The 27,328-nt window shown below is 51.6% G+C and overlaps 12 protein-coding genes across 12 annotated transcripts; 6 read left to right on the top strand and 6 right to left on the bottom strand.

Annotated features, from left to right (window-relative positions):
- Positions 1-1,302: 1,302 nt before the first annotated feature.
- Positions 1,303-2,335, bottom strand: N7533_013163 (mitochondrial 37S ribosomal protein uS9m; the record flags this gene model as incomplete). The annotated part of the gene is made up of 2 exons (XM_057109813.1): positions 1,303-1,394; positions 1,471-2,335. The coding sequence occupies 2 exons, from the start codon at positions 2,333-2,335 to the stop codon at positions 1,303-1,305; spliced, it is 957 nt and encodes a 318-aa protein (XP_056953398.1).
- A 221-nt stretch (positions 2,336-2,556) lies between these two features.
- N7533_013162 (putative translation elongation factor eEF-1 subunit gamma) lies at positions 2,557-4,204 on the top strand (the record flags this gene model as incomplete). Its single annotated transcript, XM_057109812.1, has 3 exons — positions 2,557-2,586; positions 2,656-2,857; positions 3,204-4,204. 3 exons carry the CDS (start codon positions 2,557-2,559, stop codon positions 4,202-4,204), a joined length of 1,233 nt encoding a protein of 410 aa, XP_056953397.1.
- Positions 4,205-5,100: 896 nt separating this feature from the next.
- N7533_013161 (alpha-mannosyltransferase) lies at positions 5,101-6,432 on the top strand (the record flags this gene model as incomplete). The annotated part of the gene is made up of 1 exon (XM_057109811.1): positions 5,101-6,432. The coding sequence occupies one exon, from the start codon at positions 5,101-5,103 to the stop codon at positions 6,430-6,432; it is 1,332 nt and encodes a 443-aa protein (XP_056953396.1).
- Positions 6,433-7,290: 858 nt separating this feature from the next.
- N7533_013160 (ankyrin repeat domain-containing protein) lies at positions 7,291-9,039 on the bottom strand (the record flags this gene model as incomplete). The annotated part of the gene is made up of 3 exons (XM_057109810.1): positions 7,291-7,797; positions 7,858-8,506; positions 8,573-9,039. 3 exons carry the CDS (start codon positions 9,037-9,039, stop codon positions 7,291-7,293), a joined length of 1,623 nt encoding a protein of 540 aa, XP_056953395.1.
- A 2,246-nt stretch (positions 9,040-11,285) lies between these two features.
- N7533_013159 (protein kinase COQ8) lies at positions 11,286-13,575 on the bottom strand (the record flags this gene model as incomplete). Its single annotated transcript, XM_057109809.1, has 2 exons — positions 11,286-13,018; positions 13,074-13,575. The coding sequence occupies 2 exons, from the start codon at positions 13,573-13,575 to the stop codon at positions 11,286-11,288; spliced, it is 2,235 nt and encodes a 744-aa protein (XP_056953394.1).
- A 357-nt stretch (positions 13,576-13,932) lies between these two features.
- On the top strand, positions 13,933-14,913 carry N7533_013158 (urease accessory protein UreF; the record flags this gene model as incomplete). The annotated part of the gene is made up of 1 exon (XM_057109808.1): positions 13,933-14,913. The coding sequence occupies one exon, from the start codon at positions 13,933-13,935 to the stop codon at positions 14,911-14,913; it is 981 nt and encodes a 326-aa protein (XP_056953393.1).
- A 711-nt stretch (positions 14,914-15,624) lies between these two features.
- N7533_013157 (E3 ubiquitin-protein ligase BRE1) lies at positions 15,625-18,155 on the bottom strand (the record flags this gene model as incomplete). Its single annotated transcript, XM_057109807.1, has 6 exons — positions 15,625-15,798; positions 15,867-16,937; positions 17,004-17,548; positions 17,614-17,662; positions 17,731-17,874; positions 17,973-18,155. The coding sequence occupies 6 exons, from the start codon at positions 18,153-18,155 to the stop codon at positions 15,625-15,627; spliced, it is 2,166 nt and encodes a 721-aa protein (XP_056953392.1).
- A 367-nt stretch (positions 18,156-18,522) lies between these two features.
- On the top strand, positions 18,523-20,373 carry N7533_013156 (transcription factor TFIIIB subunit BDP1; the record flags this gene model as incomplete). Its single annotated transcript, XM_057109806.1, has 2 exons — positions 18,523-18,550; positions 18,614-20,373. The coding sequence occupies 2 exons, from the start codon at positions 18,523-18,525 to the stop codon at positions 20,371-20,373; spliced, it is 1,788 nt and encodes a 595-aa protein (XP_056953391.1).
- A 274-nt stretch (positions 20,374-20,647) lies between these two features.
- Positions 20,648-21,523, bottom strand: N7533_013155 (DUF1183 domain protein; the record flags this gene model as incomplete). Its single annotated transcript, XM_057109805.1, has 1 exon — positions 20,648-21,523. One exon carries the CDS (start codon positions 21,521-21,523, stop codon positions 20,648-20,650), a length of 876 nt encoding a protein of 291 aa, XP_056953390.1.
- A 311-nt stretch (positions 21,524-21,834) lies between these two features.
- Positions 21,835-23,256, top strand: mmm1 (ERMES complex subunit MMM1; the record flags this gene model as incomplete). Its single annotated transcript, XM_057109804.1, has 2 exons — positions 21,835-21,850; positions 22,043-23,256. 2 exons carry the CDS (start codon positions 21,835-21,837, stop codon positions 23,254-23,256), a joined length of 1,230 nt encoding a protein of 409 aa, XP_056953389.1.
- Positions 23,257-24,105: 849 nt separating this feature from the next.
- On the bottom strand, positions 24,106-24,799 carry N7533_013153 (acireductone dioxygenase (Ni2+-requiring); the record flags this gene model as incomplete). Its single annotated transcript, XM_057109803.1, has 3 exons — positions 24,106-24,234; positions 24,292-24,663; positions 24,770-24,799. The coding sequence occupies 3 exons, from the start codon at positions 24,797-24,799 to the stop codon at positions 24,106-24,108; spliced, it is 531 nt and encodes a 176-aa protein (XP_056953388.1).
- A 276-nt stretch (positions 24,800-25,075) lies between these two features.
- On the top strand, positions 25,076-27,204 carry N7533_013152 (tRNA modification protein MTO1; the record flags this gene model as incomplete). The annotated part of the gene is made up of 2 exons (XM_057109802.1): positions 25,076-25,179; positions 25,248-27,204. 2 exons carry the CDS (start codon positions 25,076-25,078, stop codon positions 27,202-27,204), a joined length of 2,061 nt encoding a protein of 686 aa, XP_056953387.1.
- Between the last annotated feature and the right edge of the window lie 124 nt (positions 27,205-27,328).

Below are 27,328 nucleotides of genomic sequence, written 5' to 3'. Positions count from 1 at the left end.
GCCCAGCCTTGGAACTGGTCAATTGCACGATTCGTCGCCTCGAAAGAAAAGGCCCGATCTCGAAGATCAACCCATTTGGGCGCAACTCCATCATGTCCATCTCTACGCTACCCTACGTTACTCTACTCTACGCTACGCTACTCTACCCCTCTTGACTATCACGCTCTCATCCCATCCCGTCTTTCCCGTGAAGGAAGAGCTGAAATCAGCTCCATTCTATTCTATTCCCATCTGACACCCACATGCCCGCACCCGCACCCAAACCTACCCCTCCGCCTCACTCTGTTCCTCTCCCAAATTGGCAACGACTATGGAGTATAGTATACGCTATTGCCAGGCTAATCGCCGCACTACATAGTACGGTGCATTTCAACGATAATGAAACAAAAAGTGTACATATCAACTCTTCTCTTTTGCTTTATGCGGTACCCCGAGTACAGTACCTACCCCAAGTTGGATCTCAGGGTCCATTTTCACTCTCCTTTTCCTTTTTCAGGATGGTTGCATTCGGCGTGGCGCGGGATACAAAAAAAAAGAAGGAAGGGAAATAGTTATAGGCTCTCGGCGCAATGCATTATGATTACATTACCTCTTTTCTGTATGAGATCACCATCACATCACCCGTACCCGTACCCATGTACGGATACTCTGTAGAAGATGAATGTTTGTCGTGGTTTTTGAGTTTCCGTGACATGGACTGGCTAGGACGCCTTGGGATCGCTCGCGGCTCATGTTTTGCTTTTCCGATTGGTGTGCCAATCGATCGGGTCCTTATGGCTTCGAACAAACACAGTCATCTGCAGGGCGAAGTTTTCGTCACATTGTGATATGCATACGCCTCGCCCTGGGCTCCCTAAAAGGTCAGATTGGAGGGAGGCCGATTTACTGGAATAAAGGAATATCCGAAAGGATTAGAGGGTTGGGGCTAGTATCATCATACTAGTACTATGTAGGTGATGTTGATAAGAATTATATTCAACTTTGAGTCGGCTAGCACATTCCCAGCAACGGAAGAGTTGAAACCCTACCCTTGCACGGTTCGGTAATTAACACAGGGGAGATTTCAGGGGACAGCCACACAGTAAGCCGATTCAAGGATGCCAAGTTGATATCTCAGCGAGGGGAAGGGGCAGTTATATAAAAGACACCCTTGACTTTTATCATTCGATGGAAGCTCCATATGCATTGAATGTAGGATATAGAACAAAACTGGCAATTTTGAATGCCATGCAAGTGAAATAATACATGAGATAGATAATACAAGATAGTATCGCTGCAGAAGAATATCGCCTTTGACCGGTCTCAACGCTTGACCCAGGCAGGCATCTTGCGAGCCTTGACATGACCCGGCTTCTTTCTCTCCACACGACGAGCATCGACCGTAATGACACCAGCTAAGAGGAAGAAGAAAATGGTCAGCAACAGTCCAATATCGACGAACATAACAGTAATAGGATAACTCGAACTCACCTCTCCGCAGCAATGGCTTCAGACCAGGCTCGTGTACCATCAAAGCCCGCGCAATCGCCAATGTAACAGCCTCCGTCTGGCCAGTCACACCACCACCCCGAACCGTAACCCAAGCATTGTACTTGTCCATTCGCTGGGTGGTACGCAGGGCCCACAGCGCACTCTCTCGATCGTGTACGCGGGGGAATGCCTCAACGAGAGACTTCCCATTCACAAGGATCTCACCTTCACCCTCGACAAGGTGAACAACAGCCTTGGACTCCTTTCGCTTACCCTTAGCACGCGCCTTTCCATTCTCATCCAGCTCAGGAGTCTCGCGCACCACGGCGTACGGGTTTCCAGGACGCAGGAACGAGTCCAGCACAGTGCGGACTTCACCAGGCACCATCTCAGTCTGAATCCGATTCAGGCGCTGGAGAATCTTCACCAGGCTCTTGTATTTCTTGACAGGCACGGCCTCGCCAACGTATTCACGGAACTGCTTCAGCTTGAACCAGGCCATTCGGGGGGCCTCGCCGGCTGGCAATTGAGGGAGGGCGGCGTAGCGGGCTTGTAGGGACTCCAGGTGAAGGACGTGGTCGACAAATCGCGGGCTACCGGAGAAGTAGGAAGGAGAAGCAGGGACAATTCGGGCCGGGTTGCGAAGGAAGGACGTTGAGAAATCGATCTCTGGAGCTGCTTGGACAGACAAGTCGGGGATTGATTCCGGTTGGATTGCCGTGTTGGTGGTCTCTGGCTCTGCCTCTGTCGCATAGGCACGGGTTAATTGCCGTGATGAAGGGACCAAGGAGCGTTGTGAGAATTGCGAGGACAGTCGTAGGGACTGCATCGCCTTGGTCAGGCCATTGGAGGTAGGCCGAGCCATTCTGAAGAGTTGGGAGTTGGGATTGATATGATGTAGTCAAGTCAAATCACCCGGACAGTTCAAAGGTTTCTCGGCCTCGGGCCCCGGAGGAATATTCTTGCAGACCCAACATCACGTGGCTAGCGGGCGGGCTGCTGAAAATTAAAAACCGTTCAAGTTTGCCCCTCCACGTCCTTTTCCTTTCCTTCCTCCCCCTCCATTCTTTCTTTATCACATTCAAGATGTCTTTCGGCAAGCTTTACGGTCTTCCTGTATGTTCTTGATTCCTTTCCAATTGTCTACTTATTGTCACTCTTACTGACTTTTCTCTCCTTCCCCAGGACAACCCTCGCACCATCTCCATCCTGGTCGCTGCCAAGCACAACGACCTGGACTTGGAGCTGGTCCAGACCACTGCTAACTCTTCCGCCGAGTTCAACTCTGGTGCTGAGTACCGCAAGATCTCTCCCCAGGGCAAGATCCCTGCTTTCGAGGGTGCCAATGGCTACACTCTGACCGAGGCTATTGCCATCGCCATCTACGGTACGTGGTCACAACTTGTTCGGTTTATTTTTTTTCACCACCTTCACATCCAACACTGGCCTCACAGCCAACCCCTTTCATGATGAGATGTATAAATTATCTAGTTATCCCTGTCAGAACTACACTGTTGAGAAACTACACAACTCTGAAAAAAATCACGCAAGAGGAGAATTGAGTACCCCGCTCGCGGAGGAAAAATTCTTCACCTTGGGCGTGTGGACTTTACCTCCTCCCCCCTTGACCCCCTTTCTTGCTTCACGTTGCCCCGTCAATGCTTCCGATTGCTCCTATTGTGGATCCACCTGTCAAAAAATCAAACCATGACTAACCTCATTTGATTTTTCAGTCACCTCCCAGAACGAGAAGACCACCCTCCTTGGCAAGACCAAGCAGGACTATGCTTCCATCGTCCGCTGGTTGTCCTTCGCCAACGGTGAGCTTCTGCCCCGTTTCGGTGCTTGGTACCGCCCTCTGCTCGGCTTCGAGGCCTACAACAAGAAGACCGTCGATGAGGCTGCCAAGGTTGCCCTGAGCACCATCGCTGTCCTCGAGGCTCACCTCACCGCCAACACCTACCTGGTCGGTGAGCGCATCACCCTGGCTGATATCTTCACTGCCGCTCTCCTCACCCGCACCTTCGCCACCGTCCTGGACAAGGCCTGGCGCAGCGCCAACCCCGCTACCACCCGCTGGTACAACACCATCATCAACCAGGCCGCTTTCAAGGCTGTTGTTGAGAACCCCGTCTTCGCTGAGGAGGTCATCAAGTACACCGCCCCCAAGAAGGAGGAGAAGCCCAAGGCCGCTAAGGCTGCCCCCGCTGCTGAGGAGCCCAAGCCCGCCGCTGAGGCCCCCAAGCCCAAGCACCCCCTCGAGGCTCTTGGCAAGCCTACTCTCCCCCTCGATGAGTGGAAGCGCCAGTACTCCAACGAGGACACCCGTGAGGTTGCCATGCCCTGGTTCTGGAAGAACTACAACCCCGAGGAGTACTCCCTCTGGAAGGTCGACTACAAGTACGACGACGAGCTGAAGCTCACCTTCATGGCCAACAACCTGATCGGTGGTTTCCACGCTCGTCTTGAGGCTTCCCGCAAGTACCTCTTCGGTTGCCAGGCCGTCTTCGGTGTCAACTACGACTGTGTCATCCGCGGTGTCTTCATGGTCCGCGGCCAGGAGTCCGCTCCCGCTTTCGAGGTTGCCCCCGACTGGGAGTCCTACACCTTCGAGAAGCTCGACCACAACGACGAGGCTACCCGCAAGTACATTGAGGACCTCTGGGCCTGGGACGCTCCCCTCAAGGTTGGCGACAAGGTCCTCGAGTCCGCCGACGGCCACGTCTTCAAATAAGCTAGTGCGTCCCCTTGCACTTAGCACCCCGATAAAGAATTTCCTTTCTCCCATCCTTGCCATCAACCCAATACCCCACTTCTTCGGGCATTTCTGCCTGACCTGATTAATGGTGGCGGGATTTAAAATACTCCCCTTTTTTCCTGTTACGTGCCGATGTGGTTCATGTTTACGTTGTGATGTGAGATGATATGACTTCAAGAGGTCTTTTTTTTTTTTCACCTACTTGTTTGGTCCTTGCTAGTAAAATTAGCAATCAATGAAGGAGAGACCTTGGTCTCTGAAGAACAAGTATTTTCACTGCCAGTGTAGAACTGTATCTCCTGTAGACTGTAAACTCGCAACTAAGTACTAGGTACCGTGACTTTGTATATATAAGTACTTATTGTTCCAAGGTTTGCCGCCCACCATCTATGGTAGAGTCCGTATCAACCACTTGAATTCAACCTTAGACATCCAGTCCTACGTCTAGTATCATCTTAATTATCTTATCACATTATCACATTATCATCCCCCATCTCATCGCTTTCTCTTGCCTCGGCTGCATTCCAGTCCCGTGGCCCGTGCAACGAAGGGGGCCATTTGCCTGCATCTCGACGCCATCAGACCTTGCCCTTGCCCTTGATCTTGATCTCGATCTTGACCTTGACCCTTAAATTCGCTACTACTATCTCCTCTATTCTTTCCTCCCCGCCTTTTGTCCCATCGCATCCCATGGACCAAGTCCGAATCCCTCTGCAACTCTCTGATCGGCGCAGCTGTCAAGCCTCACTAGCGCGTCTCCACCTCAACGTGGGGACTTCCCCAGGAACAAAACCAAAGACACACGACCAGGAACAAACCAGGTACCAGAATAACCCTATTGGATAGGGCCTAGGCTCGACATCACCATAGCCATGCTTCCACGATCAATACTACGAGTGCGCAGTTTACTCGCCGCCCTCCTCCTCGCTTCATTCCTCGTCTGGTCCTTCTCACGATACACGTCAGCGCCAACCCTCGACTTCGGCCACTCTGTTCCAGACCTAACAACCGCCCAACAATCACTCTGGCGCTCCCTCCACACTCTCCTCGAGGAACATGGCCCAGATACAAACCCACTCGTCGAAGACATCAAAGCACCGACAGAAGGCTTCAATGCAGAAGATAATGCCAAACCACGACCAGACTACGTCCTCGTCGCGCGCGAAGACGTCGACACAATGCGCGAAGCACACTCCGACTTCCTAAACGCTCTCAAACCGAAATCCCCACCCTTAAACAAATCCCCAATACCACTAAACCTCCACCTCCAATACATCCCCGGAACAAAAGGCATCGTCTCAACCGCCGGCGGTCCCTACCTCCCCGTGCTAGTAATATCCCTCCGCATGCTCCGCCGCACCGGCTCAAAACTACCAATGGAAGTATTCCTCGCCTCCGAAGACGAATACGAAGAATATATTTGCAACGTCGTCCTCCCCTCCCTGAACGCCCGCTGTATAATCCTCTCCACAATCCTAGAAGCCTCATCAACCCCACCAACCACCATATCAAAATACCAATTCAAACCCTTCGCAATGCTCTTCTCCTCCTTCGAAGAAATCCTCTTCCTAGACGCAGACGCCTTCCCCCTAACCGCGCCGGAAAAACAATTCACAAGCACCCTCTTCAAAACAACGGGAATGATAACCTGGCCCGATTTCTGGTCCTCAAGCGTCAGTCCAACATTCTACGAAATAATCCACACAGCGCCACCACCCATGAATCTGCGCGCCTCAACCGAATCCGGCGAATTCATGCTCTCGAAGAAATCGCACGCCCTCACCCTGCTCCTCGCGACGTATTACAACTACTACGGACCAAGCCACTACTGGCCTCTCCTTTCGCAAGGCGCCGCAGGCGAAGGCGACAAGGAGACATTCGTTGCGGCGGCCATGGCAGCCAATGAGCCATTTTATCAGGTTTCCGAGCCGATTTGCGCGCTGGGCCATCGGACTGTTGCGGGGAGTGGGATGGCTGGTTCGGCGATGGCGCAGTTCGACCCTGTACAGGATTATGCTCGACGTGAACGCGAAAGCGCAAGCGCGAGTGCAGCAGGGAAGAGCCGGCGCGACAGACCAGATGTACTATTCATCCACGCGAATTTCCCGAAATTTAACCCTGCGACGATTTTCCAGGCTGGGCATGAGGTGCAGCCTGTTTTTGATGATGAGGGGGGCGTTTACGCGGGCTTGGACGATTCCTGAGGATCTTGTTTCGGGGTTGAGGATTGGTGGGCAGGGGAGGGATGTTGAGAGGGTTTTTTGGGAGGAGATTCTTTGGACAGCTTGTGAGCTTGAGGGGAAGTTTATCAGTTGGGGGGAGTATGAGGGGGTTTGTGAGGGGGTTAAGAATTATTGGAGGAGTGTTTTTGAAGGGCACGCTGCATGAGAATAGAGTGCAGGGTGGTCTTGCATACATGGCTGTTTTGTCTTCTTCTCCTGTTAGGTCCGGTCCAGTCCGGTCCGGTCCAGTCCAGTCCAGCTTGGTATGGTGTGATAGATTCTGGTTGAAGACTTGGATCGCATCCCGGACCTCACTTCCCATGGCGGGCACGTCAAAGCCATGCCATTGGAAAGCAGAGTCTGGCTGGCTTAGACTACGCAGGATATTGGTCTGTGGCATTGCTGAAGCGCTTAGCGACTTGCTTGCTTTTATATCAACTTCCAATATTGACGAATGTTTCTGCAACTGGGTTGGAGGAGAAATTGCCGGATGTTCCTGTTTTTCAGTCTATAAATAAACGAATTCCCTTTGACCATCTGAAATGCACTGAAACTTAAGCCCGCCCGTAAACGTATTACAACTGACAGAGTTGATGACGCGGACTTTACTCGCATTGAGAAAGATAATTTGAAAGTGGCAGCATGGTGATAAATCATGCATTTCCAAGGTTATCTACAGTAGATCATAGGGACTTTTAGGAAAGTGCATAACTACACGCATGATACAACCGCCTTATGAAGCGGCTTTTAACAAAAGACGTGAGGCCAGCCGAGGTCGTACAACTCAAGCATTATAATCATCTCAAAACCACTTTCTTTGCCCAAACACCAAAGCAATGATTAATAGTAAGGATTGAATGTTACCCAGGCTGGGTCAACACTCCACCCGTCAGGATCCACCTTTGCAAGTTTCAAAATATCCTCGAAAGTCAGCCCATCGATATTCTTCAGTGTTGTATCGGCTCCCTTCGAACACAATGTCCTAATTGCGTCCATACACTGGTTCCGAGCTGCTTTGTGCAAAGGAGTTTCACGTAGACACAAATCCTGAGTGTTTTTTAGTGCACCCTTATCTAGGAGATTAAGTATAGCATCGACCCAGTTTTTTGCCGCGCACATGTGGAGGACTGAAATATCTCCAGCCATTAAGACATTTGGGTCGGCTCCGTGGTCTAAAAGAACCTTCAACTTGTTCCCTCCGCCATGCCTCGCAGTGAAATGGAGTGGAAACGCCCCTAAAAACTTAGGATCGGTGACAGGAACATCAAGCAGGGCTTTATAGTCCAGTAATACATAGAGTAGCTCCACCGATTTACCATGTGCACATTCATGGATAGACGCCCAACCCTAGAGATATATTAGTTGTTTGAAAACAAAAATCGGGTAATTAATAAGAGTGGAACCAACAGAATGGAGATTTATGCCATTCACATCTGCACCCGCTTCTAGCAGCATTTTGGCCATCTTCGGGCTATTTTTAAAGCAAGCTTCTTGTAAGACCGTTCGACCAGAACCGTTTGCAGCATTAGGATTGGCGCGGTACTGTAGCAAAAGCTCCACAATCGCAGTATGGTCAAACAAAATTGCCCAGTGAAGAGGGAAACGACCACTGATCCATATCATATCCTTCTGGTGACTTTCATCGCAATAGCCTTTCGTCAAGCTATATTGCCGGATATTGGTATTGGCGCCATTTCTCAGAAGAAGTTCGGTCATTTGAACGTTGCCCAACTGGGCAGCAAACGAGAGAGCAGTACGTCCCGTGGCGGGGTCTTGAATATCGACATCCACACCTCGTAACAATATTTCCACCAAAGCAAAATCGTCTTGCTTCACAGCATTCAAAAGACTTTTGGCATGCTTAGGACCTCTCAATCTGCTCGGTATCTGAGGCATATATGATGATGTTATGGGTCCTGGCCGTGCTTCATCAGCAAGTGTTCTGGTATACTGGACGAAAGCCGATCCAGCATCGTCATCGAATTTGTGCCTATTTTTCACACTTTCTGCATCGTGCTCTTTATGCACCAAGAGAGCTATCCGGAAGGAAAGTTGCCTTCAAGTTGGCGATGTTAGTTATTGAACCGGCTACTGACTCGCAGTTGGGGATGTTCAAATTTACAAGGTCAAAGATGCCATAGCATGCGAAAATACCTCTCTCGCTGCCTGGAATCGCGCGATCATAGCGTAGACTTCTTTTCGTGTGAAGAACCACTTCATCTTAATGTGGTGGCGTCCTGAAGGCGTCTCATCTGGATTTTCGCTGGTACCTGCAATTCCGGTTTGTTCCAATTTTTTGTAGATCTCGTCGCAGGCACCTTTGCAGACTTTAATGGGATCTAACAGGGATTTTAGGGCCTGGCTCAGTTGAGAGTCCTCTTTTACTACCTTCTCCACATCTTTCGATCTCAAAGCGGCATCGAGATTGTGCACCAGCGTTTGAAATGCTTTGATATCGTGTTGGAGGGCCATGATTTCTGGAGGAGCATTTTTGATGAGTTGAATGAGCTCGTAGGTTTTCGAGGAGACCACGAGAGAGGCCTCTACGATTGCTATCACGGCAGAAATCGTTCCAACAATCTCCGTCATTGTTGATTCTCGGCTTGATGGCGCTGGTTGAAGCGTCTTTACGCTACCGGTCAGTCGCAGGGAATAATAGCCACAACAAAGTCAATTACGAAGAAGCACCAGAGGAGAAAATTAGCACAGTGGCTCCAGGATCAGGTCAACATGTTGCGAGTCTCAGCCTCACGAGGGGGTCAGCATTGTCTAATCATGTGAGCACACTAATGCATGGCCAAGCATAGCAATCACATAACAAGAGCTATACTTTTGAAACGCCACTGTAATTGTGTGCCTGACTGAACCGGAGAGTTGATGCTAGAAGGCATATTTCCAATAATTAAGGAATGATATGGCTCTCACCTGGTCAGAATTTCAGACGTCTACTACAGGGGGTTCCATGAAATTGCACAATTTTGTACACATAGTGTAGTTTTTCATTGCAAGGTATGGTAATGTACCTTACACGTTGCATATTACGGTGTCTCTTCATTAATGCGGCCTGTGGTACGAGGCGGATGGTCGAAACTGTGTATTGTGAATTCTTTCGTAGATATTCTAAGTAAAATCTGCATCTTAGTTTGGTAAAAACACTACTTCTGGGATGAACCTGTGTACCGTCGCCTATGTGACCAGGTTCCTTATAAAGGCGTTCCAGATCCCTTTTTCTTTCGTACTATCCGTAAGATCAATCGCGGGATCGTTGCAGCTGCAAGCGCTAGCGCAGCACCCACCAGGGCACTCCACTGTCCAATATGCCGGAAAGTCTCTCCTCCTAGGTCAGAAACCGCTATATCCCACTTATAGTACGCTATAAATGTAATCAGACCGAAGGGACTGAGTACAGAAGAGTATAGAACAACCAGAAAGATCCAGAGTCGTAAGATCAGCTTTCCGAGTCTTGAAAGATCCCGTCGATAATTGAATTTCCGATCACGACCAAAAATAGAGACCGCAGCAAGAATGTAGAATACGATGCGCGGAGTCGATCCATATCCACCGCTGACCGGGTATTGACACATGACCCACTGGGAGCGAAATGAGGTATTGTTGGTAGTCAGAGGGTTTGCAAAGATCCAACCATCTATGGTGGTATTGTGTAGCGGTATGATATCCTCGATTTCAGGCCAGGGAACGAGCGAAGAGTATTCCGACATAATAATAAGAAAAGAAAAGAAGCGCTGTGCGAGTGTGATAGGTAGGGCTTTTGTCACAACTTGAAAGATTGGTGGAGGAAATAGAAAGACTGTATGTAGCGAAGTGCGCAGGGCAAACTGTCTAGCAAAAGGACTCGCCTACTATCCCGTACATATCACCATACTATATGACCGTTGATGTAGACTACCAGTGAGTGGGTCGGTCCTGATGGAAATAAAAATAGAGCAGGGTTTTAGGAGCCAAGGCGCGGTTGTCGGTGGAGGCTGATACTACATAGTAGGAGGCGCCACAACTTACTGATCGGTCACCGATAGCCAACCATGACCAGGAAGTGGAGCACCATGCATTATACTGTGACATCACGTACAGCCTATCAAGTTAATTGCACGACGGGGGCTCTTATGTACATATGTAGGAACAGCCTACAGTGACCAGTTTGCTCCGCGTAACAAGGCGTGAGAAGCTCAGGTACGACGCTACAAAGAACGTGTGGTATCATTTAACGAAAGTAGTAGACTTAAGGAGAAGAGGAAGAGGAGAAGGAGGACGCAGAAGGAATCAGATAGGAACTTCAAGTCGAAGGAACAAGATACATGGATGCCATTCGGCTAAGGCACGAGCGCCATGACAATAGTACTAGTGATGACGATCCAGCTCCTTACAAAGAGGGGGATGATAGGTATAGGATAGAGGAGTCAAATGCAGAAAAGCGGAGGGGAAAAAAGATCGAGAGGTAAGGCCATTCCTTCTATATTGAAACAACAGACAGAGATGATTTGTATGACAGTACGCCCTCCGGCCGCATGTCTTCCACCCCACCCCAGCTTTCATGATAGCGGTAAGATAAAACGAGACAAGACAAGACAAGCAGTTGTACAGGCCATCCGACATAGTTTTGCTTTTGATATACGCTACTTCGTACAATACAACACACTGCAAAATATGCGGCTAGAGTATAGCACTAGACCAGGATTGGCAAAGCTAACCCCATCAAGTAATTTATAGGTCTTAATATTACAAAATCTATCCAAGTTTTATATCATACATCTAAACCACCAATGCAAATGCCGAGGGTCAAACCACCCTCAGATCCTAGATCTGAAATCAGTAATCCCTCACATCTTCTTATCCACCCCCTCCTCCCCCGCCTTCCTCACAATCCCATCAAACAACTCCTTACAAGGAACCCGACTCCCCAACCTAGCACAAAGCAAGAAAGCCCCACTCAACTTCCGATGCAGACTATACGTCTCCTCAGGCGGCGGACTCAACCTCTCCCTAAGCATAATGGGAATAAACCCGCGCACCCTCTCCGTAATACTCTGATCCCGGAAATCATACAAATCCGGCGCATCCAACATAAACGGCTCCGCAATCGTCACAAGCGAAGAAACATGCGCTTCGGCCATCGCCTCGGACTCATATCCCGTAAGATATCCCATCTGCGTACTAAGCTTCTTACAAGCATCGCGATCATCACGGGACGCAGCAATCAGCGTCTGCACATACGTACTAATAAACTCGGCCGGATACTCGCGACTAGCGCCAAAATCGAGTAATTCGAGGCGATTCGTCGAGGCGTTGTATAGGAAATTGGTCCAGTTGGGGTCTGTCTGCATGTAGCGGAATTCGGCGATTTCGCGCAGACATAGGCGCATTAGTTGGGTGCCTATCCAGTCTCTTTGGTCCTGGGAGAAATCTTGGATTTTGGTCACGGCGACGCCGGAGAGTAGTTCCATTGTTAGGACTTGTTTGCCTGAGGCTTCGGGGTAGATCTCGGGCACGACGAAGACCGGGTCGTTGGCGAGGAGGGTGCGGAAGCGGGATGCGGCGGCGGCTTCGCGGATGTAGTCGCATTCCCAGGCGAGTTCTGTGCGGGCGTTGGCGATTGTCTTGTCTAGGTAGAGGCCGCGGGGGAGGAGGCGGGAGGCTGTCAGTAGGATGGAGAGGTTGTTCAGGTCTGAGTCGATTGAGTCTGCGACGCCGGGGTATTGGACTTTTACGGCGACGGGTTTGCCGGTGGATTTGAGGACGGCGGAGTGGACTTGGCCGATGGATGCGGCGGCCATGGGGATCTCGTTGAAGGAGGTGAAGAGGTCTCGCCAGTTGGGACCCAAGTTATCCGCTAGGACCTTATCTCGCTGGGACGCGGGCATGTAGTCTGCGCGGTCTTGAACGCGCTGGAGGACCTGCTGGATGGGCTCAGGGAGCATGTTTGAGTCTTGGATACTGAGCATTTGGCCTAGCTTCAGAGCTGCGCCGCGCATTTTGGATAGCTTGGCGACCATTCGTTCTGTGTTGCCTGCGCTGAACATGATTGATGAACCGTTGTCTTGGCTGCCTGTTGCTCGGCGGAGGGTCTCGCCGACGGCACCGAATGCCATTGAGGTTGCTAGCCCGCCATATTGCCACATTCGAGCGAATCGAGATGATGGAACGCGAGACTCCATCATCTGATATGGGACGGCCTGGGCCTTTTCTCCGATCGCCTCCCCGAGCCCCTCGGGGGTGGGGATCGGAGTGGGTGCGGCGCCAGGTGATGACGCAGTGGGTTCGGTAGTAGTAGTAGCGCGATATCCAGCGGCGTCCAGTTCCTGTAACAGTTCTGGGATGTCATGGGCCTTGAGACTCTCGGCCTCCGCAGTTTTCCTTGGCACGTCATCGGGCTTTGTCGCAGGAATCCAGTCTCGTTTCGGCTTCGATTTGCCAGCAAGCATACGAGAGACTCTCGGGGAGTGGAATAGACCTTCGACCATTCCATCCGGGATCTCACTCTGTTGTGACTCCACCTCCGCCGATGCCGACTTTTCCGGGCGATCGGCGGAATGAAAGACGTCGGCATTCAGGCCTTTGCCGACACTAGCTTGGACTTGGACCGTGCCAGATGCCTTGGGCAGCTTTACTCGGGGGGAGTCCGGATAGATCGGAAGTATTCGAGGTCTGCGAGGGTTCGTAAAAGACATCTTGTTGTTGGCTGACGTTCAGACCACTTGGTGTCTGCGTCTCAGTGCCAGTATATTGGGCGGCCGAAGCCGGGATCTGAAATTGAGCTTCAGCCTCAGGCTGCAAGGTTCCAGTGGCAGCTGCATTCTCAGGGGTTGAGGTTGCAGTGGAGGTCTGGGGGTTGGAGGAGTTGGCCGAAGCTTCGGGGGATGCGGTACTCGGCGACGAAGGGGAGGGAGAGGAAGATGGGGTTGGTGGCGAGTCATCGAACCGACGAGCCAAAGCGGCAGCGGCTTGTGCGGTCAGGATCAACCCATCAGTTTGAGCCTTGATACCCTTGGTGAGGGAGGAAGTTCGAGTATAGACATCAAGCTGGCGTTGTCGGATGCCTAGATGTTTCAAAGCAATTGTCTTGGAGACATTGAGGAACTGGACAGTGTCCAGCAGACGCCTGCCTGACATGGTTGGATGGGAGGATATAATTCAAGGTCGAATAAGAATACAGTGGAGCCGTGGAGTGCAGGGCAGAATAGGGCGGTAGAGAAGAAGTGATCGAGTAATTCAATCGAATAATTCCAATCTGAAAGTGGGTCAAGTGGAATTGAATGAATAATTCTGGTGACTGTCGTGGTTGATAGAGAATCTGCCGGGGGCACGCGGCATTCTCCGATGATCCACTTGTACCTCTCCACCATCGCCCCGAGATATTCCTTATATTCTACTCCATCTTCCACATTTCGCACTTTCTTCAATTATTTTATACCATATACCCATACCTATACCTAAACCTATACCCATACACATACATACACTCATACAATGCTCTTCGAAGACCGCCCCCAGGACCTCGAGTCCGAAATTGCCCAACTCGAGGCCCGCCTGCACGACATGCGTGCCCAGCTTGATATCTCCACATATCCCACACCACCATCATCCCACCCAGACAAGTCCTGGACAATGCCCTATAACACCACCAACACCACAATTAAGAAGAACACAAACGACCAATTATTCCGCCCCTCCTCAGTCCGCGCCTCATCTCTCCACGCTCTCCTCCTCCTCTCAGACTCCGCCTTACCACTTGGCTCATTCGCCTACTCCAGCGGCCTAGAGTCCTACCTCGCCCACAACAAGCCATCTCGCCGCACAAACCCAGTAACATCCTTCCACCACTTCCTCAAACTATCAATCGCCTCTATCGCAAGCACATCCCTCCCCTACGTGCTCGCCGGCTACCGGCGTCCCGAAACCCTCGAAACCCTAGACAACGACCTCGACGCCTCAACACCCTGCATCGTCGCCCAGCGCGCGAGTGTCGCCCAGGGCCGCGCCTTACTAGGCGTCTGGGAACGCGCTTTTCGCGTGAGCTTTGCCTCAGAGCACGCCAACGGCAACGCAGACAACGCCGAAGCATCTGCCATCACAGCCATCGATGACTTCTCCTCCGCACTCAAGTCTTCCTTCGAGGACGTGGACGAGTACGACCTCGGTCCGCGGGGCCACTTCGCGCCGCTGTGGGGCGTAACGTGTCGGGCCATGGGCCTGGACCTGCAACAAACAGCGTACACATTTGTGCTGAACCATGCCAAGGCCGTTCTCAGTGCTGCGGTGCGCGCGTCCGTGATGGGCCCGTACCAGGCGCAGAATATCCTCGCCAGTCAGAGTCTGCAGGATACGATTATGGGGCGGATTGAGCGGGAGTGGAACACTGAGCCTGAGGAGGCGGGGCAGGTTGTTCCTGCGTTGGATTTGTGGGTTGGACGGCATGAGCTGCTCTATAGTCGGATTTTCAACTCTTGAGTTGGAAGGGATCTCCGTGGGGAATATAATATAAGAATAAATAAATGAATGAACTTGTACGAATATATCACTGAATTTGAACTGGACTGAACTTGAATCTGCCTTGTATTGCTGTATGGTATGCTTTGCTTCACATTCGTATCTTAATCTTGATCCTCTTGGGTAACCCCTAAGGTCAGACTAATCCCAATCCAAATAATCCTACATAACAGAGATCTAAAGCTAGAAGAACCACCAAGGCCTCATTCAAACACCAAAACACGCCGGGGTTCCGAGGATTATCCAAGAGCAGAATAGACAGACAAGGAGATTCACACGCAACCTGCTTACACAGCATCACCAGCGCCACCAGCGCCTTGCAAGCCGAAGCAATGAGATCACAAAACCGCCGATGCGTCGATCTAGATACGATCGCATGAAATTGGAACAAGACAGAACACAGTGACAGAGACAGAGACGAAAACAGAACATAGAGCTCACATGACTCGTCAAACGCCGGTCCCAGCCCATATCCCAGGAAAGAAGAAAACCAGCCAACACCGCACCATGGACCTGTCCGAAGTGACCACTAAATAAAAAATAAAATGGAAAGGAAGAATGGGTAGAAGAGAAGAAAGGAGAAGAAGAAGAAGAAAGAACAAAAAGGGTGGGATATAATACACGAAGGGGAATTTTGGAAGGGGGGTAAATAAGGGGAGGTGTTGGATCAGATCACAGAGTAATATGCATGTGGTCATTGCTTCCGAACGATTTGTTGCAATTGGGACATTTGCGCGAGCGGGACGTGAGGCGCTCTTCAACACAATCCTTGCAAAAGACGTGGCCGCAAGTTTTGATGACCGTGTTCTTGAAGTTGCGTCGGCAGACCGTGCATAATGCAAGTGTCTAGATTAAGGTTAGCGGACCCATTCACACAAGTTAAGGTTATTTAGTGCAGCCATCGTGAAACTCACTCTTAACATTTCATACTCTGAAGAGCTGTTGCCCAAACTCTTGCCCTTCCAGTTCTCGAGACTCTTCTTGGTGTCGGAAAGAGTTTGCTTGAGACCCGCAATTTCGATTTCGGCTTGTCGCAACGCGGACGATTTCTCCCCGAGGGCCGAGTCCTTCGAAGTCGACAAAGTCTTGAGCTCAACAATCTGGTTCTTGAGTCCATCTGCAACAATATCCCGCTCCGTCAACTGCTGTTGAATGGCACGGTGTTTTTCGAGTGTGGAATTCAGCGACTCCTTGGTCTCGCTGACTTGCTTATCCATATTAGATAGCAAAGACCGTGTGACAGCTTCCGACTCCTTGAGTTGTGAGACAATGTCCGATGTCTTGTGGTTCTGCGCGCGAAGTGTGCGGACTTCAGCTTCGCGGGCCTCTTTGCTCTTCATCGCAGCAAAATACTTCTGATCCGCCTTTGCTTTCTCCGCCTTGAGACGATTAATCTTCTCCTCCCACGCGCCAAGCTCGGCAACCTTCTGCGATGCTAGGGTCGCATTCTTCTTGTAAGCTGTTTGCATAGAAGTCAACTCGGAGTTGAGCATAGAATATTGGCGCTCTAGGCTGGTATATTTGGAGCGAAGCTCCTCCACCGGCATGTCCGTCAAGCTTTCCGCAGCTTTGGCCCCGTCAACCTGCAGTCGCAGCCGCTCAATCTCCGATTCTAAAGCTGTGATTCGGGCTTCACGGGCGTCCGCTAGCTCTTGCAGTTTTGTGCCTGTGGCTTTCTCTTGATCCTGAGCGGCCTTGCGGATGTTTTGGTCGGCCAGGAGTTCGTCACGGGCATTTCGTATCCGCGCCAAATCGGTTTCAGCTCTCATTAATTGGGCTTCCTTCTCCGCAGTGGTGCTTTGAAACTCCTCCTCCATCTCGATTTTATATGCTGCCCTTTCTGAGCGAAGCTTTTCAGCCTCCTCACGCAGTTGAGTATTTGTTGCTTCTAGGTGGTTGATACGCTTCACCACATCGTCATGTTGTGATCGGATTTGTTTGAAAAGGTCGGTGTGGGCATAGTCGTCATTGGTGAGCTTGGTTGACTAGAAATATTTCGTCAGCGGGAGTTCAAAGAGATCGACCTGAGTGGCGGGGAATTCGGAAACTACCTTGATCTTTTGCTCGTTGAGCTGGCTGAGTAAGGTGGTATTCTCGGCCTCGAGCTTTTGCAACTGCTCCTTCTGTTTCTCAGAGACCACAGTTAGGCGCGTATTGGTTTCTTCCAATTCGGCACTGCGGTCTCCGACAGGAGTTCCACCGTTCGCGGGCGATGACTCTTCGCGTTTCGCTTGGGAAGCTTCGGTGTTTGGCCGTGAGCCACCCAGAATGTATTGTTTCTCAAGCTTGGCGACTGTGACGCTCCTCGCCCGATCAAGTTTCTTCTCCGCAACCATATATCGTAGTGATGCTGCTTCGAGGCTCTCTTCGGCTTGTTGCTTGTCGGCTAGGGCCTTTTCAAGATTGGCGATTGTTACTTTCTCTTCGGCGAGCTTCTTGGCCAGTTGACTCTGCAGATCTGCCATGTCGGGAGACACATCTGCCGATTTCGACGGTAAATGAGATATAATGTCGCGGATATCATCTGATCGTGTTTTCAAATGCGCCTCAAATCCTTCCATATCTTCAAACTGCAAGGCACTTTTGAAAGAGGGTTCTGTGCATTATGTCAGTAAGGTGGTTCCACGCATGTCTAGAACTCCTTCAAAATGGACCGCTAACCTTTCGTAACCCCTTCAGACCCAAAGATTATTTTCATCTCGTCAATCAACTTTTTGTCTTGTTAGTCGCTGCTATTCTCAAATGGAAAGAGTGCCAAGGCTGGCACGTCAAACCTACCTGCTTGTACCAAGAATCGATAACCCGCAAGTGGCTGTCATGGTATTTGGCGGCCTTTGACATTTCATTCACACGCGATTCCAACGACTGCTTGTCTCGCTTGAATTCCTGCATCTGCCGTAAAATCGCATCTTTTTGAAATCGCTATCAGGGAGGGGTACATCGTCAGCGCTGTGATGGATATGAGTGTTAAAGACACCCTTAGGTCTTCAACTCTGAGCAGAATGGGACACACGACATACCTCGAGATCATCTTTCCATGGCATATCGGCATCAGGGTGAGGTTTGCTCCCACCATTCACGGTGGTTGCTTGCTTCTTCAATGGCGGGGCGGAGTCATTGCTGTCCGCGGCGGGCCTCTTCCGGTCTTCCATTTTCACGAGACCGGACTCTGAAGACAAAACGGGGGGTTCGGCGGCTGGCATCAGTGGCTAGACTGACATGAGAGGGGGGGTTATCGTCACCACCGAACCGTCCGTCAGATGAATCGAGGTCCGCAACCGTGTCCAATTCTGACAAAGACGAGGCCTTGGCGAATTTGAAGGGGGAATATTTCACAGTGAGCGTGTTGTTCGGGTGGGAAAGAGAAATCTAAGGGCGTGGGTGTGAAAGGGCGGGTTGTGGTTAAGACTGAAGAACCCTTGGGAAGGAGAGCGTTGGAGAATTCCTCCTGGCTTTGCCTTCGCGACCGCATTGCTCACGTGACCGGCCATTCACCCACCTCGCCCGTTTTGGTGACTTTTCACATCGGAGATCCTTCAACTTAACCGTGTCGCCCAGCGACGGACAGCAATGAAGTCCTTTTCGAGTTCTGCGATTAGTATGTCTTCCTGTGATTGTGATTGTGATGGATGATTCCGTGTGCTAACGGCATCTGCCACAGACAAGTCGGGCAAAAAGTTCGCCCCAAAGGCGCCCGTCCGCCGCGGTGCACCTGCGCCTGCGCCAGCTGCAAGACGACCAAGCGCAGTCCAACAGGCCCAAGCAGCCCAAGCCGCGCAAACCTCCCAACAAGAACGCGAAAACCGAGGATCTGTTGGCTCTGTTGTACCTCCATCGATTACCTCTGCCTCTGTGGAGCCCGAACAAACGGCGATCCCTGAAACCACCCCACTAGTTGCAGTTACAGCTGCACCTACACCTTCACAAGAGCATCCCTCGGTTCCCTCACAACCAAAAACTGCAATTCCGATCCCCCGTCCCAAGCGCAAAGCCTCCATCGCGTTTCCTGCTACACAAGAACCGAATAATATCCCTACCCCCGCATCCGATGCTCCGCCTTCTCCCCCCGCCTCGGCAGTCGAGCCCCATCTCGAATCGGAGATAGTTCCCTCGATCGAAGATGATCTCGAAATACGTGCGGCTCGCGGTGCCTCCTCTGCGTCTGTGCAGTTCTCAGACGATGCCATAGCTCCACACGAACCCGCCTCACCGCGGTCGACCGTCGTCCAACCCTCCGCACCCGCCTCTGCGCCCGCACCTTCGTTTAATGCGGTCGAGTACCGGCCGACAAAGTATGCAAAGAAAACCTCAGAGATCACCAAGTCCCGGCAAAAGAGTCGGTCCCAAGTGAGTATGTCAGTGGGCCCCACCGTTGACAGCACTGGCGAGACACCGGGAGGATCACTGGCGCCGTCTACCCCGGATCCAAGCCAAGCGGGGAAAAAACCCAACAAACGACAACGATCCAAAACCGGCGCATCCGACGCCGAGGGCTCTGAAAAGGCAAAGCGAGCTCGTCGAAAACGCGAACCCACACCGGACGATGCGGAGACCGTGGAAATCCTGCCCAACGTGATGAAGATGTCAGAGCTCTGCAAAGATTTGAAAACTGGAAAAAAGTCCAAACGAGAGGTCGAGCTACGGCGATTGGAGCAGGTGGAACTGGAATCGAAGCAAAAAGCGCAGGGGGAAGCAGCATCCACTACTGGAACCCCCATGAAGAGCCAAGCTCCGGAAGGGGAGCAGTCTTCCGAACCCCCCAAACCCGCCGCAGGCCCAGTCATGCGTATCGTGAATGGAGAGATCGTTCTCGACACTGCGTCGCTTGAAGTCGATCGTCACGCTGATGCTGCCCGAGATGCGGGCGATCTAGAAGACGTGGTGGAGAACCAGCTTACCCGCAAAGTCAACCAAGCCACTTACGGCAAACGGTCCAAGACCGAAAGCTGGGATGAAGAAATGACGGATCTATTCTACCGTGGACTTCGCATGTTTGGCACCGATTTCATGGTCATCAGCAACATGTTTCCCGGCCGATCTCGTCGACAGATAAAGCTCAAATTCAACAATGAGGAGCGTCGCGATCCACAAAGAATTAAAGACACCCTCCTCGGCCCACGAGAGGTCATCGACATAGAAGAATACTCTGCAATGACCAACCAGACTTATGACGACCCCAAGCTCATTCAGCAAGAACTCGACGAAGAAAAGAGAGTGATTGAGGAGCAGCACGAAAAAGAAAAGCTGCTGCACGAAGAAATGATGCGCAATCCTACCGGGGCTGGAGGCGAAGAGGATTCAAAGGGCGACAAGGGCAAAGGCGCTGCTAAGAGCAAGCGCAACAGCAAGAAAGCTGCCAAGAATACTGGCGGTGGTACCGAGGAAGTTCTGGGCTCTATTGACGAGATCCCTGCCTTTTAATCGATTCATGTCATGGTTGTATACTGGATTCTACGCTGCATAGATACGGGGTTCTTCTTTTTTTGGGGGTTTTCGGGGTTTGGCGTTTTGGGTCGGGAATGATACACACACAGGTGACTCTAGCTTAGTGCTTTCGCGTCAAGTTCTTATTTTTTTTCCCCATTACTAGTACCAAGAAATATATCTTGTTCCTTTTGCTCTCGGCAAGTGTTCATTCATTATCATCTGATTTGTAGTTCGCCATCTCCCCTCCCCGTCCAATGGACCACCTCACCTATCTGCGCCGAGTTGATCCAAACCCTGTCCCAGTCGTGGTCGTCGAGAACGAGGGCGTCGCTGAACGCCGCGAACTACCCTCTCCAGGATCGTTATACCTAGAAGAATCTCGCTGGCTCCCACGAGCACTGTTCCTTCCCATCTGATATCCCGCCGCTCCACCGGCCCCAAGACCAGACCAAAAACCAGGTCTCCACCCTTGACTCTGACCAGAGGAACAGTCACTACTACTGTAAGGCGGCGGAGGTGGATAATAACCATCATCCCCTCCTCCTCCTCCACCACCTCCCCACCCCCATCGACGTCGTCGTTGCTCCCTAGCCACTGGAGTATCACTCCGACAAGCCGCAGCAACGATAAAAACCAACACGCCAATAAAGAGCACCCAAAAGATCACCGTAACCGTGTCCTTCTTCGTCACACTTCCAGAACGATAAACCTCCTTCCCAAATCTCTCCTCCCCCTCATCTGTCAAAAGCATTCGATACTCAACACCACAGCTCCCCTTCAACACCCACGGATCGTCGGAATTCCGATACCCCTCGCAAATAACGTCCGTGGAGCCGAGCTTGAATTCCGACGGAAGGGGCGCCGTGCAGGTCCACTGGATATCTTCCTCGTCGTAGTCGTAGCCTTCATTTTTGCAGCGCATTGTTTCGATTTCGTAGAGGGCGCAGATCTTCTCGTGGCCGATGCATTTTAGTTGGGGGGCGGCGGAGACGCGGCGGGATGTTGTGTCGCGATTGGCGCGGAGAGTTAAGGCTTGGACGTTGGAGAGGAGAATTGCGTTTTTGCCGGGTGGTTGGTTTGCGCATGTCCCTGGTGTTGCGAGGAGTGAGGCCAGGGCGATTAGAGCTGTGCCTAGGTTGCGCATGATGACGATGATGGTTGTTAGGTTAGGTGGAGGTGGAGGTGGAAGCTATCGCATAACAGTTGTGGGGGAGTTGAGTAGTGAGAGATGGCTGAAAGCGTTATAGTAAAAATAAGACCAGATTGGGGCGAATCTGGAAAGGACAGTGTGTCAACAATAGTTTTCAACTACCAAGTAGAGTGAGTGTTGGAGTTGGATCAGCCATGCAGTTCGGCCAAGGTTCAACTTGGAAAGATCCACTTCACTCCACTCCACCGAAAGTTGACTTCAACCTCAACTCTCCAAGGATGGACGCTTGACGAACTCCTGAACCAATGGCGCTTCCACAACGTACGTCCTTTCCTGCTATCATTGCTCGAATTTCACAACTGACTTGTTTTTCCAGCTGAGCTGCCCATCGCGGTTGCGCCGCAATCCTCGTATGTCCGGGAGCCCCGAGCAAGGACATCTAGATTGCTAACTTCAACTTCCCTTCTAGCCTTTCTTTCACCCAGGGATTTTTGCTAGGCCAACTATCGGTAGTGCTTCTCATCGGTGCCTTCATCAAGTTCTTCATCTTCGGCGAAGCACCACCACCCCCGTCGCGCGGACTGTCGAATCGCACAACCCACCGCCGCTACAGCTCAGTCTACAACACAACCCAAGACCAAAAGACACTCCGAGAGAAACCATCAAACTCCAATGTCCTCCGTCCAGTGCCCGCCTCCTCCACAAACACCCGCTCCATCCTACGAAAGACATACTACAGCGCCATCCCAACCAACCCGGCCAAACATGGCCGCCATCGGATGCACCACTCCTCCCACCAGCCCGAGTCCCTGGACTGGTTTAACGTATTGATCGCGCAAACAATAGCGCAATACAGACAAACAGCATACTCCCTCAAGGACTCCCCAACCTCCTCAATCCTAAGCTCCCTAAACGCATCTATGAACAACCCGGAAAAGAAACCGAGCTTCATCGACAAAATCACCGTAACAGACATCTCCCTCGGCGAAGAATTCCCCATCTTCAGCAACTGCCGCATCATCGCTGTCGACGACCCCACCAATGCCGACGGCGGCAGACTCCAAGCCCTCCTGGACGTCGACCTCAGCGATGACAACCTATCAATCGCAGTCGAAACCCAACTAGTCCTCAACTACCCGAAAGCCCGCTCCGCCATCCTACCCGTCGCTCTCTCCGTCTCAGTCGTGCGCTTCTCAGGAACACTATGCATATCGCTCATCCCAGCATCCACAGACCCAGTCGGCCTCCACACACCCGCAACATCGCCAGGCCCGAATCAAGAACCCTCCAACCCCTTCCCGGGCTCACCAGGCTCAACCGAGTCCCGCGACACAAATCCTCCAAAGAGCAGCCCCAAGAGCAACGTCGCCTTCTCCTTCTTACCAGACTACCGCCTAGACCTCTCCGTCCGCTCCCTAATCGGCTCCCGCAGCCGCCTCCAAGACGTGCCAAAAGTAGCCCAACTCGTCGAAGCGCGCGTGCACGCCTGGTTCGAAGAGCGCGTCGTCGAGCCACGCGTCCAAGTCGTCGGCCTCCCAGATCTCTGGCCGCGAATGGGCCGAACGGGCGTACGTACAGGCGAAGACTCAGACGCCGGCTCGACCGCGCCCCCGCGCAGCGCGGGGTCAGCAGAGGGCCCGATACGCTTCGATAGTGAGGCGGAGGGGTTGAGATTCCGTGGACCGCTGGATCCGAGGTTGGGGGGGATTGGCGGGGTCGCGGGGTAGTAGTTTTAATATGGATATGGGTGGGTTGCGCAGTGCTAGTATGACGCGGCAGGATAGTGGTGCGGGGAGTGATCGGTTTGAGATGCCTGGTGGAATGCCGGCGGGGACTCCTACGGGGACTCCTGTGCCTCGTGATTGATTTGGTGAAGATCTATTCTGTGTTATGCTGATGCCAGTGCCTACGGATAGCATTGGGGATTGGCTTATATAGTAAGTTGGAATAAGGAATGAATTGATTTAGTGCTCAAGGTATTCTATCAGGCTAGGAGGTTCGGATATCTCACGATCCTTGTCCGTAGTTGTGAATTGGGTAGCTTCTACGCTACCAGCCTGAAGGAATCTGGGGACGCCCTGGAGAAGGGACTGGTTAGTGCATGGATATCTCTGAGCTATGCAAAAGAGGTCACAGAGGGCGAAAATAGAGCTAGACTTGGGATAATGCTTTTGTTTAGCTTTTTCTTGGACTTTTATAATATATATTGATTGAATTAATTACTCTCTTATCCCTTATCTCTTTAGAATGAGATATTTTTATGCTGGTCTGTTAATTATTGCTATATTATATTGTTATGCTGGGAGTTAGAATCAAAGTATGTACAGATCCCGAGGTCTATAAAGTTGATCCTCACAAACACAGTCAAACCACACGTCGGCTAGCATATAATTGTTACTGGACATGGGCATTGCTCTGTTTTTGTAGCATTTTGTAGTTAAAAAGATAATGGATACTACCGGAACTACTGGTAGGGTCAACTCCTCTATTGAAAGAGCCATCAATCATTATGTATTTCCAAGATTCAATCCCAACGAATCGAGTCTAACAAGCCCCTGGCAAGATATCTATCTATTTTACACAGCAGTAGTCTGCAGAACAGTATCCACATAACTCTTGCGATGAGGGTTACCATCGACCTCAGCGCCCCGGTTCAGCGGAGTCCACTTAGGCTCGTCTTGGAAGAGACGCATGGCCTTGACGTACTATAAACCAGTTAGTTAGTCATTGCACCCCCAACTTCCAGCACAGGGTAAACATACGTTTTGCTCATTAGTCGTAAACCGATGATAAATCCCAGCAGGCAAGATAATCATATCATCCTTATTCAGACAAATCCGAATCCACTCATCCTCCTGCCCCCGCACATCAAAGTACCCCTCCCCATCCAGGATATACCGGATCTCCTCATCCTCATGCAAATGCTCCGCAAAGAACATCTTCACCTTCTCCTCGTAGACATCACCCATAGTCGCGGGCGAAACGCAAACCTGGTCGCGGTTCTTGTACCCGCGCGCCGAGGCCAGGGTATCGACCGCCTCGATTGTCGGGCAGTGGTGGTACAGAACGCCTAGGTTGGCGAGGACTTCTTCGGATACGGCGCGGCCGGAGTCATGGGGCTCGCGCTGATCACCCTGTATGAACAAAAAAACGCATTAGTGTTGCGTCATCGGATGGTGGGGAAGAGGAGGGGGAATGAATGCTAAGGCATGGAATTGAATGGGGGACGGGGGGACTTACCGGCTTGTTATCATACCAGTATGCGCGCATGGTAAATATGTACGAGGGTAAATATTTCAGGGAAAGGGGTTTGGTTTGGAAGTAAGCAGACTTGCTCCGGGTGAGATGGGCTTATAAGTATTCGCAACGCTGAATATCTGCGGCCCCGCAATTGGCTGGGCTGATGGCGCAAAGTGGCTACTTACGGCCGTACCTTATCCCACGTGATTTTTTCAATATTTTTATCTTATCGCCGCATCCCCCGGCTGTGAAGGTCAATTTGCAACCCGGCTTTCCAGATACTCGTTCAAACACACTCTTTTCCCGATGGCCTTTCGAGCGCGTTCTGTCGTTCTTTTGCGCCGACGCATTGGAATTCCTTTGTCGGTAGGCAGGCCTCGTGGGCTTGCGACCGTCGCCAACGGCACGCAGTACGTAACTTCCCCTTGAACATGCAGATCGAGACAGAGACACACTTCTAACCCAACCCTTCAAACAGACCCTACGATGTCATCGTCATTGGAGGCGGGCATGCCGGATCAGAAGCATGCGCCGCAGCAGCTCGATCCGGAGCCCGCACCGCTCTCGTAACGCCCTCGCTCTCAAATATCGGAGTCTGCTCCTGCAACCCCAGTTTCGGCGGAATCGGCAAAGGAACGATGATCCGCGAGGTTGATGCTATGGACGGTGTCGCAGGACGAATCATCGACAAAGCTGGCGTCATGTTTCGAGTATTGAATCGCTCCAAGGGCCCCGCTGTGTGGGGACCGCGCGCGCAGATCGACCGCGATCTATACAGGAAACATATGACCGACGAATTGGTCAATACGGCCGGCCTCAATATTGTGGAGGGCAAGGTTGCGGATATTGTTGTTTCAAAGGAAGGTGTGGAAAATACGCCCGGGGCGCAGGGCAAAATTGTCGGCGTCCGCTTGGAGACTGGGGAGGTTATTCCCACTGGTCGTGTGGTTATCACCACGGGCACATTCCTGGGTGGCGAGATTCATATTGGCTTGAAGACTTTCCCGTCTGGTCGTATGGGTGAAGCGCCGACCTATGGGCTGAGCAAGTCCCTCCGTGACGCGGGATTCCAACTCGGCCGATTGAAGACCGGAACACCGCCTCGGTTGGACATGAAGTCGATTGATTTTTCGGCCTTGGAAGTGCAGAAGGGAGACTCGCCTCCTATGCCATTCTCCTATCTCAATGACACTGTCGACGTCGGAGACGAAGGCCAGCTGAATTGCTGGATGACACATACCAACGAGGCGTCTCACGAGATCATCCGCGCCAACCTGGACAAGTCGGTGCATATTAGAGAGACTGTCCGGGGACCGCGATACTGCCCATCTTTAGAATCGAAAATCATGCGATTCAAGGATAAACAGCAACATCAGATCTGGCTCGAGCCGGAAGGGTTTGCGCCGAATGAAGTCATTTACCCCAATGGTATCTCCATGACCGTTCCAGAAGATGCGCAATATGCTATGCTGCGAACTGTGCGCGGTCTCGAGAATGTCAAGATGCTTCAGCCAGGCTACGGAGTGGAATACGACTACATTGACCCTCGAAATCTACGCCCAACCCTGGAAACAAAGCTGATCAGTGGCCTGTACCTGGCTGGTCAAATCAACGGCACAACCGGGTACGAAGAAGCAGCTGGTCAGGGTGTTATCGCCGGCACGAATGCCGGACTGGAATCGCAAAACCGCGCCCCAATGACTCTTACTCGATCCGACGGCTTCATCGGCATTATGATCGACGACCTAATCACAAAGGGAGTGTCAGAGCCATACCGAATGTTCACAACGCGCAGCGAATACCGCATTTCGACACGCTCTGATAACGCCGACTTGCGACTCACCCGCATGGCCCGTGAAGCAGGCGTAATCTCAGACCGTCGCTGGACCGCATTCACAGACACAGAAGCCCAAATCAAAGAGCTACAATCCCTTCTCGAAAAAACCAGAATGTCCTCAACAGCCTGGTCCCGCAAAGGCTTCAAGGTTCGCGCAGACACATCCGTCCGCTCCGCGCTCGAAATCCTCTGCCTCGACGGAGCCAACATCGACACTCTAATCCCGCACATCGATTCCTCCATAACATACACGGCGACATCATTCGCGCCGGAAATCCGAACCCGCGTCGCTATCGAGGGCCGCTACGCCCCCTACCTAAAGCGACAGGAAAAAATGGCGCAGCGTTTCCAGCAGGATGAGAATCTGCTCTTGCCCGCTGATTTGGACTACAGTCTCATCAACGGAATCAGTAACGAGGAAAAGCAGGCGCTGGAGCGTGTGCGTCCTTCTAGTGTTGGTATGGCGCGCCGGATTGAAGGTGTTACGCCGGCCGGTGCACTTCGACTTCTGATGCATGTGCGACGAGGAAGTGGGTTTACCAAGGAGATTCCTAGCGATGACCCTGCTCTGACTGAGGTGCTGCGCTCATCTCCTTAGGTGCGCCGGGGTAGTTTGCATTTTGCATTTTGAGCGAGCAATGGCGTTGATTGTACTAACACGAAGCTGATTCGATTCGATTCTATTCTGGCATTGCACATGTACTTGTACTTGTACTTATATT

The sequence above is a fragment of the Penicillium manginii genome (genome assembly GCF_028828005.1).
Source record: "Penicillium manginii strain IBT 31320 chromosome Unknown utg000010l:1.0-1143873.0:1.0-1144522.0, whole genome shotgun sequence".
Classification (NCBI taxonomy): Eukaryota; Fungi; Ascomycota; class Eurotiomycetes; order Eurotiales; family Aspergillaceae; genus Penicillium; species Penicillium manginii.
Note: the sequence above shows the minus strand (reverse complement) of the source record. Positions and strands in the feature narration are given on the sequence as shown.